We start from the raw sequence: 19,841 nt of genomic DNA on the forward strand, positions 1-19,841 counted from the left end.
AATAACAGTAATAATAATAAATAATCCATGTGGTGGTGCTGTGAGAGCATGGTAAAAGCATAGGAGAACTTCCATCATAAAGACGGAGGTCTGAAAAGATACCCCACCTGTCAGTCTCTCCCTTTCAGGGGTCGAGCATGGAGGGAAAAGCTTTCCTGACTCAGTTTCCCCTTGTCAGTCTCCCAAACATCACAGGAACCTACACCCCCTAACACTTAACTAATTTCTTGTTATAAACCAAATGGTTTGCCTGCTTAAAGTTCACTATAGTTCACCTGCTGTGATCACACATACTCCATATATTACCACTCTGCCTTGACCAAAAAGCTGTTCCTTCCTATATCCTTAAACCCCTCCTCCACTTTGATCTAACTCCTCTATCTTATCTCTCTTCCTTCAAGGCTCCTCTCTGTCTGCTTCTCCCTTGCTGGGATACTTAACATGTCCTTCTAAACACCTTCAGCTAATTGAATTTCTTACCCAATTGTCCCTAATAATTCCAGAACTCTTCCCCTACCACCATCAATTCTTCTCACTCCTTGGAACCTTCACCATGGGGGTTCTGACCTTCCAAAGCCCACCCTTATCAACACATGTGAAAAATGGCCTTTGTTCTCTCCTGCTGTTTAAACCCTGCCTTCCGTACAATAAACGGATTGTTTGTGACTAAGTGGTCTCCTGGTCGTTTCCTGTTGTTAGCCACTGGAGCTAACATGAGAGGCCAGTATGGCTTGCCACTGCTGTGAGGCCACCCACGCGAGTTACCAGCATGGCACACCTAGTAGAGTGGACAGGTTATAATGTACAAGGATTCACGTTCTAGCGCCACATCCCCACCTGCAGGGGGAAAACTTTGTAAATGGTGAAGCAGTAGTGTAGGTGTCTCTGTCTCCTAATCTTCCCCTTCCCTCTTGATTTCTGGCTGTCTCTATCCAATAAATAAATAAGGGTGATTTTTAAAGAGAGAGAGAGAGAGAGAGGAAGAGAGAGAAAGAGAGACCTGCAGCGGTGCTCCATCACCTTCAAGCACTCACATGCAAGCACTGTGCTGTCTCCTCACCCCTATCCTCCCCACACCCATCTCTCTCTTATCCTGGGGCACTGCTCAGCTATGGCTTATGGTGGTGCTAAGGATTGAACCTGGGACCTTGGAGCCTCAAGCATGAAAGTTTCTTTCTTTTTTTTTTTTAGGTATTTACTTACTCCCTTTTGTTGCCCTTGTTGTTTTATTGTTGTAGTTATTATTGATGTCATTGTTGTTGGATAGGACAGAGAGAAATGGAGAGAGGAGGGGAAGACAGAGAGGGGGAGAGAAAGATAAACACGTGCAGACCTGCTTCACCACCTGTGAAGCGATTCCCTTGTAGGTGGGGAGCCGGGGCTTGAACCAGGATCCTTAGGCTGGTCCTTGCGCTTTGCGCCACATGCGCTTAACCCGCTGCGCTACTGCCCGACTCCAAGCATGAAAGTTTCTTCCTTCCTTTCTCTTCCTTTCCTTCCTACTTTCTTTCTTTCTTTCTCTCTCTCTCTCTTCCTTCCTTCCTTCCTTCCTTCCTTCCTTCCTTCCTTCCTTCCTTTCTCTCCTTCTTCCTTCCTTCCTTTCTCTTTCTTTTTATTTATTTATTATTGGGTAGAGATAGAAATTGAGGGGGTAGGGAGTCGGGCTGTAGCGCAGTGGGTTAAGCGCAGGTGGCGCAAAGCACAAGGACCGGCATAAGGATCCTGGTTCGAACCCCGGCTCCCCACCTGCAGGGGAGTCGCTTCACAGGCGGTGAAGCAGGTCTGCAGGTGTCTTTCTTTCTCCCCTCCTCTCTCCATTTCTCTCTGTCCTATCCAACAACGACGACAACAACAATAATAACTACAACAAGGGCAACAAAAGGGAATAAATAAATAAAATAAAATAAAGAAATTGAGGGGGTAGAAAAGGAGAGAGACAGAGAGACACCTGCAGCTTTGCTTCACCACTCATGAAGTTTTCCCCCTGCAGGTGGGGACCAGGGGCTTGAACCTGGGTCCTTGCACACTGTAATATGTGTGCTTAACCAGGTGCACAACCACCTGACCCCAGCATGAAAGTGTCTTTCCATCACTATTATGCTACCTCCCCAGTACCTTCTTTTATGTTCTCTACATATCTAGCACCCCATGATGTAGATGGAGTTAAAAAAAAATACTGCTCCATATTATTAGTGCATTGCACACTATCACTTATTAATTCTGTTACTAGTGAACTTTTGGGTCATGCACAGACTTGGGCTACAATCATACTTCTACAATGAATATTTAAGTATTCATTTATTTTATTTGGGGGGAGGATGAATTTCTTTTTCATTTTTTATTTATTGGATAGAGACAGCCAGAAATCAAGAAGGTAGGGGAGAGATAGAGAGGGAGAGAGACAGAGAGACACCTGCAGCCCTGCTTCACCACTCACAAAGCTTTCCCCCTGCAGATGGGGACTGGAGACTCGAACCTGGGTCCTTGCACATTGTAACTAACATGTCTGCTCAACCAGGTGTGCCACCACCCAGCCCTGGGAGGTGGATTTCCACCTGCGCTGTGAATGCAGGAAGGGGCTTGAATATCGGGTTGGAAACTGGAAGTCTCTATCACATCTCCCCTTTCTCAACTCAGTGTCCCAGATAAAACTCTTTTGCATATATAGGAGTGACCCATCCCTCCTTTCCAAAGTTTCTACTTGAAGTTACACAGACTCAATATATCTTGAAGGTGTGTGTGTGTGTGTGTGTGTGTGTGTGTGTGTGTGTGTGTGTGTGTGTGTAGAGTGTTCCATAAACTTCAAAGAAACCTCAACTTTTGGAGACCCAGCAGACAAGGGGAACAGGAAATCCACAAAAATCCTAGGGAGGGGCCAGGCAGTGGCACACCTGGTTGAGCACACACATTACAGGGTGCAAGGACCCAGGTTCAAGCCCCTGGTCCCCACCTGCATGGGGGAAAGGTTCACAAGTGGTGAAGCAGGTCGGCAGGTGTCTCTCTGTCTCTCTCCGTCTCTATTCCCCCTCCCCTCTCAATTTCTCTCTGTCACTGTCCAGTAAATAAAAGAAAAAGAAAAACTCCTAGGCAAGGAAAGAAAAACAGAGAGAGAAGAAAGGAAGAAAGAAAGAAAGAAAGAAAGAAAGAAAGAAAGAAAGAAAGAGATGGAGAAACACTGGAGCACTGCTCAGCTCTGACTTATGGTGGTGCTGGGAATTGAACCTGGGGCCTCAGAACCTCAGGCAGGAAAGTCTTTTGTGGAACCATTATGCTGTGTCCCCAGCCCAACCTCACGGCTTTAACTCCAGTGCTCTAGCCACTTGTACCAGCTCCCAGGCCAAACAGCAAGCGTTCTTTCCTTGCAATTAACCAAGGCCAAATGGGCAAGAATAAGAAATCTGTTTCCAATGCAATGGGAACGAATAAATAAAAATCCTTTTTAAAAAAGGATTTATTTTCATGAGAGAATATAAGAGAGAAAGGAGACCAGTGCTGGGAACTGAACCTGCACTCTCCCAGTGTCAGGCATGAAAGTCTGTTGCAATACTGCTGGGGCTGTCACCCTGGAGGAAATGTCTTAATTAGCCCCTTTGGAAACACTCCGTCCCCCCCCCCCCCATGGTTCTTGCACAGGATATGTGTCTATGTCCTTACTGACAGTACACCCTCGGGGGAAGTGAAAGCATTGTTAGGAGTCAAGTATGCTACTGATATGACTAGCCTGCTGCTCAACAGACAGAAACTTAGGGGTGATAGCAAGGGGAGTAAGTACATTGAACAAGGCAGGGGAATCCCTCTGCTTCACCACTTGTGAAACTTCCCACCTGCACTGGGAGCTTAAACCTGAGTCCTTGTGTATGGGAACATGTGCGCTTTACCAGGTGTGACACCATCCAGCCTCCAATTTTTTTTTTTTAAATTGAGTGCTTGTTTGTTACAAGAGCCCTACTCAGCTCTGGTTTATGGTGGTGCTGGGGATTGAACCTGGGACCTCAAAGCCTCATGCTTAGAAGTCTTTTTGCAGGCCACCTCAACATGCTTCACCTCAGACTGTGTCCAGAGACTTCATGTGTGGAATGACAACCCTTTAGCTTCATTACTCGGGTGAGACCTTTCCTTTTATAGTACACTCTAATTTCATCTCAGGTGGTTCACTTTCTAACAAAGTCCCAAAACCTGATATACACCAGTTTCTGTGAGAGAGAGCTTATGTTCACACGTATCCATAAACTACTGCGAAATATATACCTGAAAGCAGAAATACACTAGAGTTTGCAGTGAGTACCTCCCTAACACTTCCTCTCCACTATTCCAAGCTTTGGGTCCATGATTGCTCAACAATTTGTTTGGCTTTTTATGTTAAATCTCTTTTCAATCACCAGGTTCCAGATGCCATCAGGATGCTGGCCAGGCTTCCCTGGATTGAAAACCCCACCAATGTGTTGTGGAGCTCAGCTTCCCCAGAGACACACCTTACTAGGGAAAGAGAGGCAGACTGGGAGTATGGACTGACCAGTCAACGCCCATGTTCAGCGGGGAAGCAATTACAGAAGCCAGACCTTCCACCTTCTGCAACCCTCAATGACCCTGGGTCCATGCTCCCAGAGGGATAGAGAATGGGAAAGCTATCAGGGGAGGGGGTGAGATATGGAGATTGGGTGATAGGAATTGTGTGGAGTTGTACCCCTCCTACCCTATGGAGTTGTTAATTAATCCTTTCTTAAATTAAAAAAAAAATTTAAAAAAAGAAGTCTTTTTGCAGAACCATTATGCTATCTCTCCTGCCCCCAAACATTTTTTTAAAAAGATTCTATTTATTTACTAATGAGAAAGATAGGAGGAGAGAGAAAGAACCAGATATCACTCTGGTACATGTGCTGCTGGGGATTAAACTTGGGGCCTCATACTTGAGAGTTCAATGCTTTATCCATTGCACCACCTTCCAGACCACCCAAACATTTTTTTTTGATATTTATTTTATATGAAACAGAGTCAAGAGAGAGAGAAGCCTGGTGAACTCTGGTGCATCAGAGATTGAAATGTGAGTCTCAGGTGTACAGTCAAACAAGGTCCTAGTATCACTGCATTGCAGTAAAGGACTTTTAATATTTTTAAAACTTTTTTAAATTCCATAGGGCAGAGGGAAATTGCGAGGGAATGGGGATAGATTGGGGGGGAGGGAAGAGAAAGACCTGCAGCCCTGCTTCACCATTTGTGAAGCTCCCCCCTGCAGGTGGGGTCCAGGGGCTTGAACCTGGGTCCTTGACTATGGTAACATTTGCATTAACCAAGCGCGCCACCACCGAGCCTCAGTAAAAGACTTTGATCATCCTTAGGTTCATTTATTTCTCACTCCCAGTCCCCAAGCCCAAATCAGGGAGTACCGAAGTGTTTTTGGTGGCGGGAGATTCCCCTGAGGCTGGGCCTGGGAGCAGGGCAGGGGCAGGCTGAGCTCAGCAACGACTCTTCCCCACCCCACCCCCCTCACATGGCCTGTAACTCAGCCTCCACGTGGGCTGGGGTGGACTTGACTGTGGGACCACTGGACTGGGCCGTGTCCTCACTCAGGGCCCTCTCCAGGCTGGCGGGCAGCGAGTGGATCAGCCGTTGGCGGAAGTCTCTGCCCATGAAGACATACAGCATGGGGTTGAGGCAGCTGTTGAAGAAGGCCAGGCAGCTGGTGGGGTGCACCAGGTCTTCCAGGATCTTGTATTTCCTTTCCAGCAGCATCTCCTTGAGCCAGATGGTGCTCAGGAGGGCCACCAGCTGGAAGGGGAACCAGCAGATAAAGAAGGACGCCACCACGGCCGTGAGCAGCCGCAGGGGCCGGCTGGACTGGATGGTGTCGCTCCTGCGGATCTTGATGGCGATGAGGCCGTAGCAGACGGCCACGGAGGACATAGGCAAGCTGAAGCCCACCAGGAAGCGGATGATGCCTCGGGCCAGCAGCATAGACAGGGCCACCCTCAGACGGTCCATGGGGGTGTTCCCCCAGGACGCAAAGTTGAACGTGCAGTAGACACGGCCCCGCTCATCACTGACCGTGGACAAGAAGATGAGGACTGGCAAGGTGAGCAGGAGGGCCAGAGCCCAGGGCCCCATGATCACCCTGGTGGCCAGGCCCACGGTGCGGTGGTTCTGGGCCCAGACAGGGTGCAGCACGCACACACAGCGGTCCACAGCGATGAGGGCGATGAGGAAGACACTCCCGAAGAGGTTGATGTCCACCACGACGTGCAGGAACTTGCACAGGAACCAGCCAAAGGGCCACTGATCGTCCATGGCCTGGGAGGCGATGAGGAAGGGCAGGGTGATGGTGAAGGAGAAGTCGGCGCAGGCCAGGTTCAAGTAGCACAGGCTGGTGACCGTGCGGGCCATGCGGAAGCCGGCCACCCAGATCACCAGCCCGTTACCCAGGACACCCAGGACAAAAGTGACCCCCAGCACTATCAGGGGAACCACGCGCAAGGCCACATTTCCTGCTGACTCTGGGGATGCTGGGTGTGGCTCTTCAAGTCCCTCCATCCCAGTGGAGACGTTCACCTCCATTGCTTCTGCACCTGAAACAAGTCAACAATGGAGGGAGGTGTGTGTGGATGGGCAGGCTGCGGAGACAGCATCCTGTTTCTGCAGAAGACTTTCATGCCTGAGGCTCCAAGGACCCAGGTTCAATCCCTAGCACCAACATAAATCAGAGCTGACCAGGGCTCTGGACTGAATCTCTCTCTCTCTCTCTCTCTCTCTCTCTCTCTCTCTCTCACAAAAATAAATGAAATGAGGGCTAGGGAGGTAGCATAGTGGTTCTGCAGAAAGACTTTCCTGAGGCTCCATGGTCCCAGGTTCAATCCCCAGCACCAACATAAACCAGAGCTGAGCAGGGCTCTGGACTGAATCTCTTTCTCCCTCTCTCTCTCTCTCTCTCTCTCTCACAAAAATAAATGAAATGAGGGCTAGGGAGGTAGCATAGTGGTTCTGCAGAAAGACTTTCCTGAGGCTCCATGGTCCCAGGTTCAATCCCCAGCACCAGCACCAGCCAGAGATGAGCAGGGCTCTGGTCTCAGCCTCTCTGAGGGGTTACTCTGGTCTTTTGTCCTCCGCCCCCTTCTCATCGTGTTTCCTGGGAATTAGTTCAGGACTGTGAGCTCCTGTGATACCAGTGAGTAGACTCCCCAGTCCAACTTCTTATTCTTTATGAAAGAAATGGAAGAAAGACAGGCAGATAGGTGGACCTCCCCCATCTCCCAAGCCACCCATCGTGCTCCCAGAAGATGCCAGGCCTTGGCTGGCTTTTCCAGTCTTTCTTTCTTCCTTTCTTTCTCTCTCTCTCTCTCTTTCTTTCTTTCTTTACTAACTTTGTCTTATTTGATAAACTCAGAGAGACTGAGAGGGAAAACAGATAGAGGGGGGCAGGGTAGATAGTATAATGGTTATGCAAAGAGACTCTCATGCCTTAGGCTCCAAAGTTCTAGGTTCAATCCCCAGCACTGCCATACGCCAGGGCTGAACAGGACTCTGGGGAAAAAAAATGGAGTCCCTGGGCAGACGACCCCACCAGTGTGTCCTGGAGCCCTGTCTCCCCAGAGCCCTGCCTCACTAGGGAAAGAGAGAGACAGGCTGAGAGTATGGATCCACCTGTCAATGCCCATGTTCAGTGGGGAAGTAATTACAGAAGCCAGACCTTCCACCTTCTGTAACCCACAATGACCCTGGGTTCATGCTCCCAGAGGGATGGAGAATAGGGAAGCTATCAAGGGAGGGGATGGGATACGGAGATCTGGTGATGGGAATGGTGTGAAATTGTATCCCTCTTATCCTATGGTCTTGTCAGTGTTTCCATTTTATAAATAAAAATTTTTTAAAATGGAGAGAGAGAGAGAGAGAGAGAGAGAGAGAGAGAGACCTGTAGTACTGCTTCATTGCTTCTGAAACTTTCTTCTTGCAGATGGGACTGTAGGCTTGAGCCCAGGATCTTGTGTATGGTAACATAGGCACTTGAACAGGTGCACCACTGCCTGCTACCTGGTTTTTCCATTCTTATTTTTGCCTCCAGGGCTATCACTAGGATTTGTGCCTCCACTTTGAATCCACTGCTCCTGGAGGCCATTTTCCCATTTTCCCTAACTCTCTGGATAGGACAGAGAGAAATGAAGAGAGGAGGGAAAGACAAAGAGGAGGAGAGAAAGACAGACACCTGCAGACCTGCATTGCCACTTGTGAGGCAACCCCCCTGCAGGTGGGGAGTCAGGGGCTCGAACCAGGATTCTTACAGCGGTTCTTGCGCTTTGTGCTATGTGCCACCCGGTCCCCGGCTTTTCCATTCTTAAAAAAGAAAGCAAGGAAGGAAGGAAAAGAAAAGAAAAAGAGGGAGTCGGGCGGTAGTGCAGCGGGTTAAGCGCACGTGGCGCAAAGAGCAAGGGCCAGCGTAAGGATCCTAGTTCGAGCCCCCGGCTCCCCACCTGCAGGGGAGTCGCTTCACAAGCGGTGAAGCAGGTCTGCAGGTGTCTGTCTTTCTCTCCCCCTCTCTGTCTTCCTCTCCTATCTCCATTTCTCTCTGTCCTGTCCAACAATAACGACATCAATAACCCCAACAATGTTAAACAACAAGGGCAACAAAAGGGAAAATAAATAAATAAATAAATATTTAAAAAAAAACAAAAGAAAAGAATGGGGGAGATAGAATAATAGTGATACAAAAGCATTCATGCCTGAGGCTCCAAAGTCCCAGGTTCAATCCCCAGCACCACCATGAGCCAGAGATAAGCAGTGCTCCTATGTCTCTCCTCACCTCCCTCTGCCTTTTCCCCTCCCATTAAGTAAAGCTAATAAAACAGATTAAAAGCAGACTGTCCACCTGGCAGGGTGCCTGCTTCGCTCTGTGTGCAGCCTGGCTTTGCACCCTGGCACCATCTGAGAGGTGCAAGGGCACCAAGTAAGCTCCGGTGTTGACCCGCCACCTCTCCCTCCCTCCCCCTGCCCAGGCCTGAAACACCCATCAGGCATCAGGGCTGTCTCCTCGCTGATTGACAGGTTTATCCAGAGAGTTTCAGGATTGGAACCCAGCCACTGAGAGAGCCGCCTGTGTCACCATCTTTCAATACAAGAGGAAACCCAGGGTCTTGTTCGAGACGGGAAAGCGACTTACTCAATATCTTGGTTATTAAGGTGGTGTGACCACACAGGAAAAATGGAAACTGCTCTTCCCCATCAGTGGGCTGGACTTCTCCAGCATACCCACTTTGTTGTGCTTAATAACAGCAAATAACTGCGAAATGACAATTGAGATTGTGAAATGACAATTTCAGTTCTCTTATTCTCCCAGACTCCCTGACCTCCCCTGTTTTTCCCCATTCTCATCATCTGGTGTTCTGACCTCTTTTTTTTTTTTTTTTGCCTCCAGGGTTACGGTGCCTGTTCCTGGAGGCCATTTTTCCCATTTTTTGCCCTTGTTGTTTAAAATATATATTTTTTCACTTACAGTTTTTTTTTACAACATGAAAGACATCCAATTTAATAAAGTGTTGATTTTTTTTTATTTATAAAAAGGAAACACTGACAAAACCATAGGATAAGAAGGGTACAACTCCACACAATTCCCACCACCAGAACTCCGTATCCCATCCTCTCCCTTGATAGCTTTCCTATTCTTTATCCCTCTGGGAGCATGGACCAAGGGGCATTTTGGGGTGCAGAAGATAGAAGAAGGTCTGGCTTCTATAATTGCTTCCCTGCTTAAGTATCGGTTAATTTTATTTTATTTTATTATTTTTTACCAGAGTACTGCTCAGCTCTGGCTTATGGTGGTGCGGGGGACTGAACCTGGGACTTGACGGAGCCTCAGGCTTGAGAGTCTGTTTGCATAACCATTATGCTATCTACCCCTGCCCAAGTATCGATTAATTTTGACAAGCATTTATTTAACCCGACATGTCAACAAGGACAGTATATAAGCATATAGCCTACATAAGAATTATCAATCAGATTATTTTGCACGGTCTTTTCAGTCTGTCTTTAAATATACTGGATTGCTTTTGTTTTAATTTTAAAAAGTGATCCCTATAAGCTTGATTCTTCCAACTCCATTTTTAACAATTACTTGGTGGGGCCAGGGGGCACCAGTTACGGCTGATCCAGTAGAGTATGCATATGAACGAGGAACTGGGTTCAAGCCCCGGTTTGCAGCTGCAGGGAGGGAAGCTTCACCAGTGGTGGAACAGTGTTTCAGGCATCTCTCTTTTTTATCTCTCCTTTTCTCACTATCTCTGTACTTGCCCTCTATCCAAAAAAGAACAGAAAAAAGAAAAAAATGGCTTCCTGGGATAGCGGAGTCATTGTGTAAGCCCCCAAGCCCTTGTGGCAATAAATAGATAAATAAATAAAATATTATAGTGTTGGGGAGACAGTATAGTGGTTCTGCAAAGGACTTTTATGCCTGAGGCTCCAAAGTCCCAGGTTCAATCTCCAGAACCATGGCAAGGCAGGGTTGAGCAGGGCTGTGGTCTTTCCCTCTGTATCTCTTTCTCATTAAAGTAGAAGTAAAGCTTTTTTAAAAAATAAATTCTATATTCTATATTGTATATATGGAGAGAGAGAGAGAGAGAGGGAGAGGAATCTAGAAACCCCACTCAGCTCTAGCATATGGCAATGCTAGGAACTGAACTTGGGTCCTCAGGCATGGAAGTCCTGTGCTCTGTGGTACTGAGCTATTTCCCCAGCACTGAATTCACTGTACACAAGGAACACATCTCAAGTTGGACCAGCAAAAATCCCATCCCCTTCTGTGATGCAACCCAGCTCTCCAGCTTAGCCGTCAGCTGACACAGAATGGCTTTTGAAATCACCACCATTCAATTGTCAGCCTTTGACTTACCACCAAGGAGAGTCTCTTCCTCAGACTTCTTGATCTTCTACTGAGGGAGTGAGGAGGAAGGACTCCAGCTGAGGCTTTTTGTCAGGGCAGAGGGCGGGGCATGGGAGCTGCAGCCAACCAGGGGGTGGAAACACTAGGCTTCCTGTGATGCCCAGAGAGCACAATCTTGGGATTTTATTCTGTGAGACTGGGGGGTGGCTGAGCTATCAGGGTGCAGGACTTACATGCCTGAGACTCCTGATTCACCCTCTCTGGTGTGCGTGTGCGTGTGTGTGTGTGTCTTGCTTGCCCTCATGTGAAACTGCCTCATGAAGTAAATAATACAAATCTTTTTTTTAATTTCTTTATTGGAGGATAAATGATTTACAGTTGACAGTAAAATACAGTAGTTTGTACATGTGTAACATTTCTCAGTTTTCCATGTAACAGTTCAACCCCCACTAGGTCCTCCTCTGACAACATGTTCTAGAACTTGAACCCCCCCCCCACACACACACACAAAATCTTTTACTTTGGTGCAACACAAATAATACAAATCTCACAAAAAGGCACAGGGGAGATAGCATAATGGTTATGCAAAGAGACTCTTCTGCCTGAGTTTTTGAAGCCCCAGGTTCAATTCCCTGCACCACCATAAGCCAGAGCTGAGCAGTGCGCTGGGGAAAAAAAAAATCTCACAAAAATATGCTTTGATGGCAGAGGTCAAATTATTATGTGGAAAACTGAGAAATGTTACACATGCACAAACTACTGTATTTTACTGTTGACTATCAACCATTAATCCCCCCAATGAATAAAAAAATTAATTTTATGTTATTATTTCATTTCTTTGATAGGACAGAGAGAAACTGAGAGGGCAAGTGGACATAGCGTGCGAAAGACAGAGAGAGACACCTGTAGTTCCTCCACCACATGTGACGCTTCCCCCTGCAGGTGAGGATTGGAGGCTTGAACCTGGGTCCTTGCACATCGTAACATGTGCACGGAACCAGTTGTACCACCACTGGACCCAGCTATAATTTCATTACTTATTTTTATATTTATTTATTAACTAATTTATTTGCCTCTAGGGTTGTCTCTGGAGCTCAATGCTGGCACCATGAATCCACCGCTCCTGGAGGCCATGTATTTCATTTTACTGGATAGGACAAAGAGAAATTGAGAGGGGGGTGGGAACACAGAAGGGGGGAGAGAAAGAGAGACCTGCAGACCTGCTTCACCACTTGTGAGGTGTTCCCCCCACTGTAGATGGGGAGCCGGGGGCTTGAACCCAGATCCTTGTGCAGATCCTTGCGATTAATACTATGTGTGCTTAACCTGGTGAGCCACTGCCCGGCTTCCAGCCCCGCTATTATTTAAAAAGATTATTTATTTACTTTTTTATTATCAGGGGAGAACAAACTAGAACATCACTTCCACACATATTGGACTGGGGATGGAGCCTGGGGCCTGAGACCTCATGCAAGTCCTGTGCTTTGCCACTTGGGCTTTCTCCCTTGTTTATCTCTCCTGATAAAATAAGTATTTATATTACTATTATTACATTATTATCAATATTGTTATTTTTCCATCATCAGAGTTTCACTACTCTGGGCCAACTTTTCAGATAAAAGAAGAGACGGAGGGACCTGGGTGTTGGCGCACCTGGTTGAGCGCACATGTTAAAGTACACAAAGACCCAAGTTCGAGCCCCAAGGGGAAAGCTTTGCAAGTGGTGAAGCAGGGCTGCAGGTGTCTCTCTGTTTCTTTCCCTCTCTAGCTCCCCTTTCCTTCTCAATTTCTGACTGTCTCCATCCAATAACTAAATAAAGATAATTAAAAGAAAAAAAACTTTAAAAGAGAAAGAAAGAAGAGGCAGAGACTGTTGGTATGCATGAGACCCCTTCTGTTTCATTTGGTTTAAATCCCCCCTGCTTAACACTATGCTATTTACATAACCACTTCATTCTATTTACATAACCGCTGTTAACAAGTTCCACCCTCCCTCCAGGACATTTGTGGCTCAGTGATAGGATTCTCGCCTAATCTGCCCCCTCTTTGTCACACTCTGATTTTCGCCAGTCACTTTTCTCTCCACCCTCTCTATGTCACATCCTGTTTCCACCCTACTTGGGAAGTATATATAAAGACAGCATTGTGAGTTTTAGAGTACTGTACTTTGAGTTTAACTTGGCTCGTCTTAGATTGTGCTGCGTCCTGCATGAATAAAGAGATACTGCCTACAGCTCAACCATGAGTCCCTGGTCGTCTGTTACCCGCCCGTGAAGCCAGCCCGGCGAAAACAACATAACCCGTCGAAAACAACAAGAGACAGAAAGACAAAGGGAGAGAGGGAATGACTTCATAGCACTGAAGCTTCTTCCAGTGGGGGGGGGAGGGGAGGCTGAATGACAAAGCAGACACCCTCCCAGGTGGGCTATGTTGCCAGCCCTCCTGACTGCACGGGAAGAATCTACCAAGGTGCGTTGGCTACTGACAGAGTCGCCAAGATTTCCACCCCGGGAAATGGAACGCAGAAGTAAGAGTCCACCACTTGAAGCTGTTTTCTCTCCTCCTTTCTTTCTTTTCTTATTGTTAAGTTTTTAAAACTATTTAGTTTTATAGGGCAGAAATTTAGAAGGAAGTTGAATAGAGAGGGAGAGAGAGACACTCTTGCAGACCTGCTTCACCACTTCAGAAGCTTTCCACCCTGCAGATGGGGCCCAGGGGGCTTGAACCCTGGTCCTTGTGTATGGTAATGTGTGCACTTAACTAGGTACGTCACCATCTGGTCCCTATTCTCCTCTTTCATTCTTTGCCTGCAAATTTTTCATTTCACTACCTGAAAAAAAAAATCTTTTCAATGTTATTACTGAGGCTTGGTGCCTTTTTCTTCTTTAAATTATCTCTTTTTTTTAATTTTGGGGGTATTATATTTATTTATTTGACAGGGAAGAGAGAGAGAGAGAGAGAGAGACCTGCAGCACTACTTCACTACTTGCAAACCTTTCCCCCTGCAGGTGGGGACCTGGGGCTCAAACCTGGGTTTTTGCACACTGTAACATGTGCACTCAACCAGGTGTGCCACCACCCACCCCACCCCCTTTTAAATTATCTATACATCTCTATCATCTATCTCTGTGTGTGCTCAACCAGGATCCCCTCAAGAAAAAAATAATCCTTTAATTCAATTTAATTAATATGCTCACTGGGAAGATTCTTCTGCTTATTCTTTTTTTTTTTTTTTTTTGCCTCCAGGGTTATTGCTGGGGCTTGGTGCCTGCACCATGAAGCCTCTGCTCCTGGAGGCCATTTTCTCCATTTTTATTGCCCTTGTTGTTTTTATTGTTATTGTTGTTATAGCTGTTGCTGTTGGATAGGACAGAGAGAAATTGAGAGGGGAGGGGGAGGCAGAGGGGGAGAGAAAGACAGACACCTAAAACCCACTTCACCGCCTGTGAAGTGAATCCCTTGCAGGTAGGGAGTGGTGGGGGGGCCTCTGTGCTACCGCCCGGCCCTCCATCTGCTTATTCTTTTTATTATTTATTTATTTGTTTGTTTTCCTTTGTGTTGCCCTTGTTGTTTTTATTTTTGTAGTTATTATTGTTGTTGATGTCGTCATTGTTGGATAAGACAGAGAGAAATGGAGAGAGGAGGGGAAGACAGAGAGGGGGAGAGAAAGACAGACACCTGCAGACCTGCTTCACCGCCTGTGAAGCGACTCCCCTGCAGGTGAGGAGCCGGGGCTCGAATCGGGATCCTTGCACTTTGTACTGTGTGCGCTTAACCTGCTGTGCTTCTGCCAGGCTCCTCATCTGCTTATTCTTATGAGAGGGAACAGAGCCCTGAACAGCTCTGGCATGTAGTGGTGCTGGAGACTGAACCTGGGTCTTCAGGTGTACATGTCTGCTGGGCTTGTGTCGCGGGAGAGAGACCAGGAACTCGTGGCAGTGAGGTAATACAGTTCTTTATTCATGCGGGAGCTTGAGAATCGGGTGTGAGCACAACGGGTTAAGCCATGTGGCGCCAAACTGCAATGGCCGCCTCCCACTCTGCACACAGCCCTTCTACAGGTTGGGATGTGGGAGAGAAAAGAGAGGGAGAGGAAGAGAGTGAAACCAGGAACAGAAGTGGGCTTTACAGGGTAAAACCGCAAGTGGCAAGTCGGGAACAGAGATGGCTAGGAAAGGGGATGGAGAAAAGAAAGAGGGGAAGGTAGAAAGCTTCAGTAGCAATGGTTGCTAGGGTTTTAACTGGCAGGATTAATGTACCCCGCAGGCAGGGCAGGTAGAAAGAAGATAGATCAAAGGTGGTGATCTGTCAGGCAAAACAATGATTATGTAAATAGGCCATAGTGTCAGCAATGGAGGATGGAGCAGGGGGGCTGCTCAACACATGTCCCGGGATCTAATATGCCCCCTAGCCCACCTCCCTATTTTTTGAACCTCAGTTTTCTCTTGGTTAACACAGAAGCTAAAACCCTCTGAGGGAGGTCTTGCAGCTTGAACCAGCGGCTATGGAGCAGAAACCCAGGCTGGTGTATCTCACAGCCTCCTGGCTCTTCCCAGGTGCCAGGCTACCGTGGGGGTGCCTCTTCTCAGGTGTGTACTCTCGGGGTTGCTGAGAACGCAGCTGGAGCCAGCCTGGGCTGCTACTCACTTAGCAACGCAAGAGAGATGACCCAGGAATAGTGCTGGTGGTGGCGAGGCAATTCAATTCTTCATTGATCAGAGAGCCAAGGCTTTTAAGAGTCGGACCCAGTAGTGGCAAGTTGGAAACAGAAATGGCTTGACATGGTTTGGAAAGGGGCGGAGAAAGGCAAAAGGGGCCTGGGAAAGGTAGGAACCTCCTTAGCAACTGTTGGAGGGTTTTAACTGGTAGGACTAATAATACCCTGCAGGCAGGGAAGGTCTTGAGGGTAGAAAGAAGATAGATCAAAGGAATGGAATGGGTGGGGATCTTTCAGGCAAAACAATGATTATGTAGATAATAAGGGAGCAGGCCATAGTATCAGGAATGCAGGGATCTTTGTGAGGCAGGGAGTCTGATAAGACGAGGCAAACCTTGGGGGGTTATGTCCCTCCTCGCTAGACCTCTCAGGATGGATGTCCCCTCAAGTCAAGCCCTGTCAAGCTCAACCACATCCTCACAATTTCCCTATACCCAGGGACATGGGCTGGCTGTCCTCCTGCCCACCCAAACCACCCTGACTGCCCTGGCTTCCCCTCAGGCTTTTCTTTCCTCATTTACTCTCTGTCAGCCACTCCACAGTCGCTATGACGAAATCCTTGGCGTGTTGGGGGTGGGGGCCGTGGGGAAAGGGAGCCTTGCTTGTGACTTCCTTTGGTCCTGGTGACCTCATCCAGGGTAAAGGCAAGAATATAAGAGGCCCATCAGAGCTCACACCCAGATGTGCATGAGGCCCTGGGTTCAAACCCAGGCACCACCCATGAATTGTAGGGCTGTGTGTGTGCCACCACTGTCTCCCCCACTCTCCTTTCTCAAAAATAAACAAATAGTTAGAAAAAGGACTAGAAAGCTGGATCAGGGAAGACAGTAGCTCCCAAATATGGGGAAAGTATATAAATATTGTTAACTGTAAAGCCCCTCAATTTGATCTGGGGCCCATATTCAGCACAGGAGCCTGTGTGACCTCTGCATCCCTGTAGGTCTGAGATCACAGTCTGTGGTCATGACTAGGAACATTCCAGGCTGCACTAGTTTCAGGACCCATCTTCCTTGGGTGATAGTAGAGTATATTATCCAACCTCCCTTTGGAGAATGGAACATCCCCTACCATTGTTGATCCACATTGAGGTCAAGGTCCTATAAGGGCCCACAAAGGGGTCCATTGTGTTGTTCCTGATGGAGATGACCAGTGACAGTGGTGAGAGGGATCTGTTAGAGGTCTAGACCCATCAAGTCTGTGTGGGAATCCCAAGACTCCCTGACTAGGGCCCCAGGTGATAGGGTGGCCTTCTAGTCCTTTTTCCAACTATGACACCATCTCCCCAGACAATAACTTGGGCTCAGCTGCATATTAGAAGTTAGGCTTAGATGGTCCGGGAGGTGGTGCAGTAGATAAAGCATTGGATTCTCAAGCATGAGTTCAATCCCTGGCGCACATGAACCAGAGTGATCTCTGTTTTTTTTTCTCTCGCCTCCTTTCTCATTAATAAATAAATTCTTTAAATAAATAAATAAAATCTTTTTTAAAAAAAAGAAGTCAGGCTCAGGCAAAAACTAGTAAAGTCATGGGTTCCTTGGAATATACCTAAAATAGACCTACTAGCTTTTTCTAAAACAGAGACCCCAAATCTTCATCTGCAATATTCTTGCCTTTAGATCCCATGTTCAGCTGAACCCCAGCTCCACCATAAGCCAGAGCTGAGCAGTGCTGTGGTGTTGTTGTTAAAATTCGGCCGCTCCAGCTGGCTGGGCTAGCTTCACGGGCGGGTAACAGAGATGACCAGAGACATACGGCTGGGCAGGGAAGCTGTATTTCTTTATTCAGGAACAACGATTCATAAACTAAACCAAACTAATCACCAAACAGAACCTCTGCTGCCTCTTTCCCCCTGCGGCGGCGCCAAGCACTCTCGAACTCTGGAACTCTGGAACTCTCCCAGGGTTCCTTGGGGCGGGGACAGGCGGGCCCGCGAAAACTAGCAGGACTGAACCAATTTTCTTGGCAGGGGGAGAGCTAGAACAACCCAATGTAAAGCATACAACAGTGGTGTAAAAAAAAAATTAAGAAAAAAATTGGGCTGGGGAGGTTGTTCAATGTTATGACATGAATGAAGCTCTGTGTTCCTTCTGTGGGGTTGCATTAAAATTAGAGGGGGGGGAAGACAGGAAGAGAAAGGGAGGGGGAGAGAGAGGAAGAGAGAGGGAGAGAAGGAGACAGAAAAGGGGAGTTGGGCGGTAGCGCAGCGGGTTAAGCGCAGGTGGCGCAAAGCACAAGGACCGGCGTAAGGATCCCTGTTCGAACCCCGGCTCCCCACCTGCAGGGGAGTCACCTCACAGGCGGTGAAGCAGGTCTGCAGGTGTCTGTCTTTCTCTCCTCCTCTCTGTCTTCCCCTCCTCTCTCCATTTCTCTCTGTCCTATCCAACAATGACAACAATAATAACTACAACAATAAAACAACAAGGGCAACAAAGGGAATAAATAAAATAAATATTAAAATAAATAAATTAAATTAAAAAAAAAAAGAAAGGAGGGAAGGTGGCCACTGGAGCAGTGGATTTGTAGCACAGGCATCGAGCCCCAGGGAAAAAAAAAGAAGAGAGAGAAAAGGTGAGAGAGGGAGGGAGAGGGTGAGAGAGATAGACAGAGAGGGAGAGAGATGGAGAGACAGAGGGAGATAGGGAGAGAGAAACAGAGGGAGGGAGGGAGATGGAGAGAATGGGAGAAAGGGAGAGACAGAGAGAGGGAGAGGGAAAGAAAGGGAAAGGGAGAAAGAGAGGGAGAGAGAGAGATATGTCCTGCTGTGCTAGGACTGTGGAACTCATGCCCACAAGTTGAGTGCCTTAGAACCATAGTTCCAGAGGGGAAGAGTCTGACATGGAGGTGTGGTGGGCTGGGTCTCCTTGGGGCTCTGGGTACCCCACTCCATGTTTTCTCTTACCGTTAGGAGCTGCCAGCAGTCCATGGTGGCGCTGCTCCCCTGCAGGATCTTAAGCCCAGGGCCTGACCTCAGGCCACAGTCAACGGCTCCTTATTTGGATGCTGGGCTGTGGCCACATCAGTGTTTGCATTAAGATGAGCTCATGCTGGAGCAGGGTGGGTGTCACTCCAGCATGACTGGGCAGCCTGTGCAAGAGGACAAGGTTGGAGATGCCATGCAAAGATGAGGTGGGGGGCCTGCGGGAGGGGGGCAGCAGAGCCCCAGACAGGACAGAATGTCACGCCTCAGCTTCACAGCTCTGTGGGAATAAAATATATATCATCTAACTGGTTTTAAAAATATTTTATTGATTTATTCATTTATTGGATAGAGGCTGAGAGAAACAGAGAGAGGGAGATAGAGAGTGAGAGAGCTGGGGAGATAGCTTAATGGTTATGTAACTTACACACCACCTGCCCCCCTTTTAATTATATATTTATTTATTATTGGACAGAGACAGAGAAATTGAGACAGGAGGAAGAGGTAGAGAGGTAGGAAGAGAGAAACCAGCAACCTTGTTTTTTTTTTGCCTCCAGGGTTATTGCTGGGGCTCAGTGCCTGCACCATGAATCCACTGCTCCTGGAGGCCATTTTTCCCCCTTTTGTTGCCTTTGTTGTAGCCTTGTTGTGGTTATTATAGTTATTGTTGATGTCATTCTTTGTTAGATAGGACAGAGAGAAATAGAGAAAGGGGGGAAGACAGAGAGGGGAAGAGAAAGATAGCCACCTACAGACCTGCTTCACCGCCTGTAAAGTGACTCCCCTGCAGGTGGGGAGCGGGGGCTCACATCAGGATCCTTATGCCCGCCCTTGCGCTTTGTGCCATGTGCGCTTAACCCACTGCGCTACTGCCCAACCCCCTGAAGCCCTGTTTTACCACTTGTGAAGCTTCCCCCCTGCAGGTGGGGACCAGGAGCTTGAACCTGGCTCCTGTGCCCTGTAGTGTGTGCGCTTAACCAGGTGCACCACCACCTGGCTGCAATTAATGGTCAGACTCCAAGGTTACAGGTTAAATCTGCGGCACCACCATAAGCCTGAGCTGAGAAGTATTCCAAGGTCTCTGTCTCTCTCTCTCATTAAAGTACATAAATACATAAATTGTTTTTTTTAACAAGGCAGAGAGTGAGAGAGACACCTGTCCTGCTTCCCTGTATCTGAAGCTTGCCCCCACCTCTCACAGATGGGAAACTGGGACTTGAACTGGAGCCCTTGTACATGTGTTTCAACAAGTGTGCCACCACCTGATCCCTGGCACTTTTTTCCGGATAGTTTATTTTATTTTGGGCAGCAGGGGTAGCTAGTTTAGAGATCATCCAAAGAGATTCTCA

At 47.7% G+C, this 19,841-nt stretch overlaps 1 protein-coding gene across 2 annotated transcripts; it reads right to left on the reverse strand.

The window, feature by feature from the left end:
* Positions 1 to 5,000: 5,000 nt before the first annotated feature.
* LOC103127269 (N-formyl peptide receptor 2) lies at positions 5,001 to 10,920 on the reverse strand. 2 transcript variants are annotated; one of them, XM_060184643.1, is made up of 2 exons: positions 9,143 to 9,425; positions 5,001 to 6,560 (listed from the first exon to the last, which is right to left on the reverse strand). In XM_060184643.1, the coding sequence occupies exon 2, from the start codon at positions 6,547 to 6,549 to the stop codon at positions 5,485 to 5,487; it is 1,065 nt and encodes a 354-aa protein (XP_060040626.1). In that variant the 5' UTR covers positions 6,550 to 6,560; positions 9,143 to 9,425; the 3' UTR covers positions 5,001 to 5,484. The 2 variants fall into 2 exon arrangements, with proteins under 2 accessions (XP_060040626.1, XP_007538228.1); XM_007538166.2 differs by lacking the exon at positions 9,143 to 9,425 and adding an exon at positions 10,868 to 10,920 and having other exon boundaries at positions 5,002 to 6,560.
* Positions 10,921 to 19,841: the final 8,921 nt, after the last annotated feature.

This window comes from Erinaceus europaeus, unplaced genomic scaffold (genome assembly GCF_950295315.1).
Source record: "Erinaceus europaeus unplaced genomic scaffold, mEriEur2.1 scaffold_484, whole genome shotgun sequence".
Lineage (NCBI taxonomy): Eukaryota > Metazoa > Chordata > Mammalia > Eulipotyphla > Erinaceidae > Erinaceus > Erinaceus europaeus.

What these genes read in the sequence shown, in the direction of transcription:
- LOC103127269 (XM_060184643.1), bottom strand. Translation starts at nt 6,549, where the DNA reads ATGGAGGTGAACGTCTCCACTGGGATGGAGGGACTTGAAGAGCCACAC.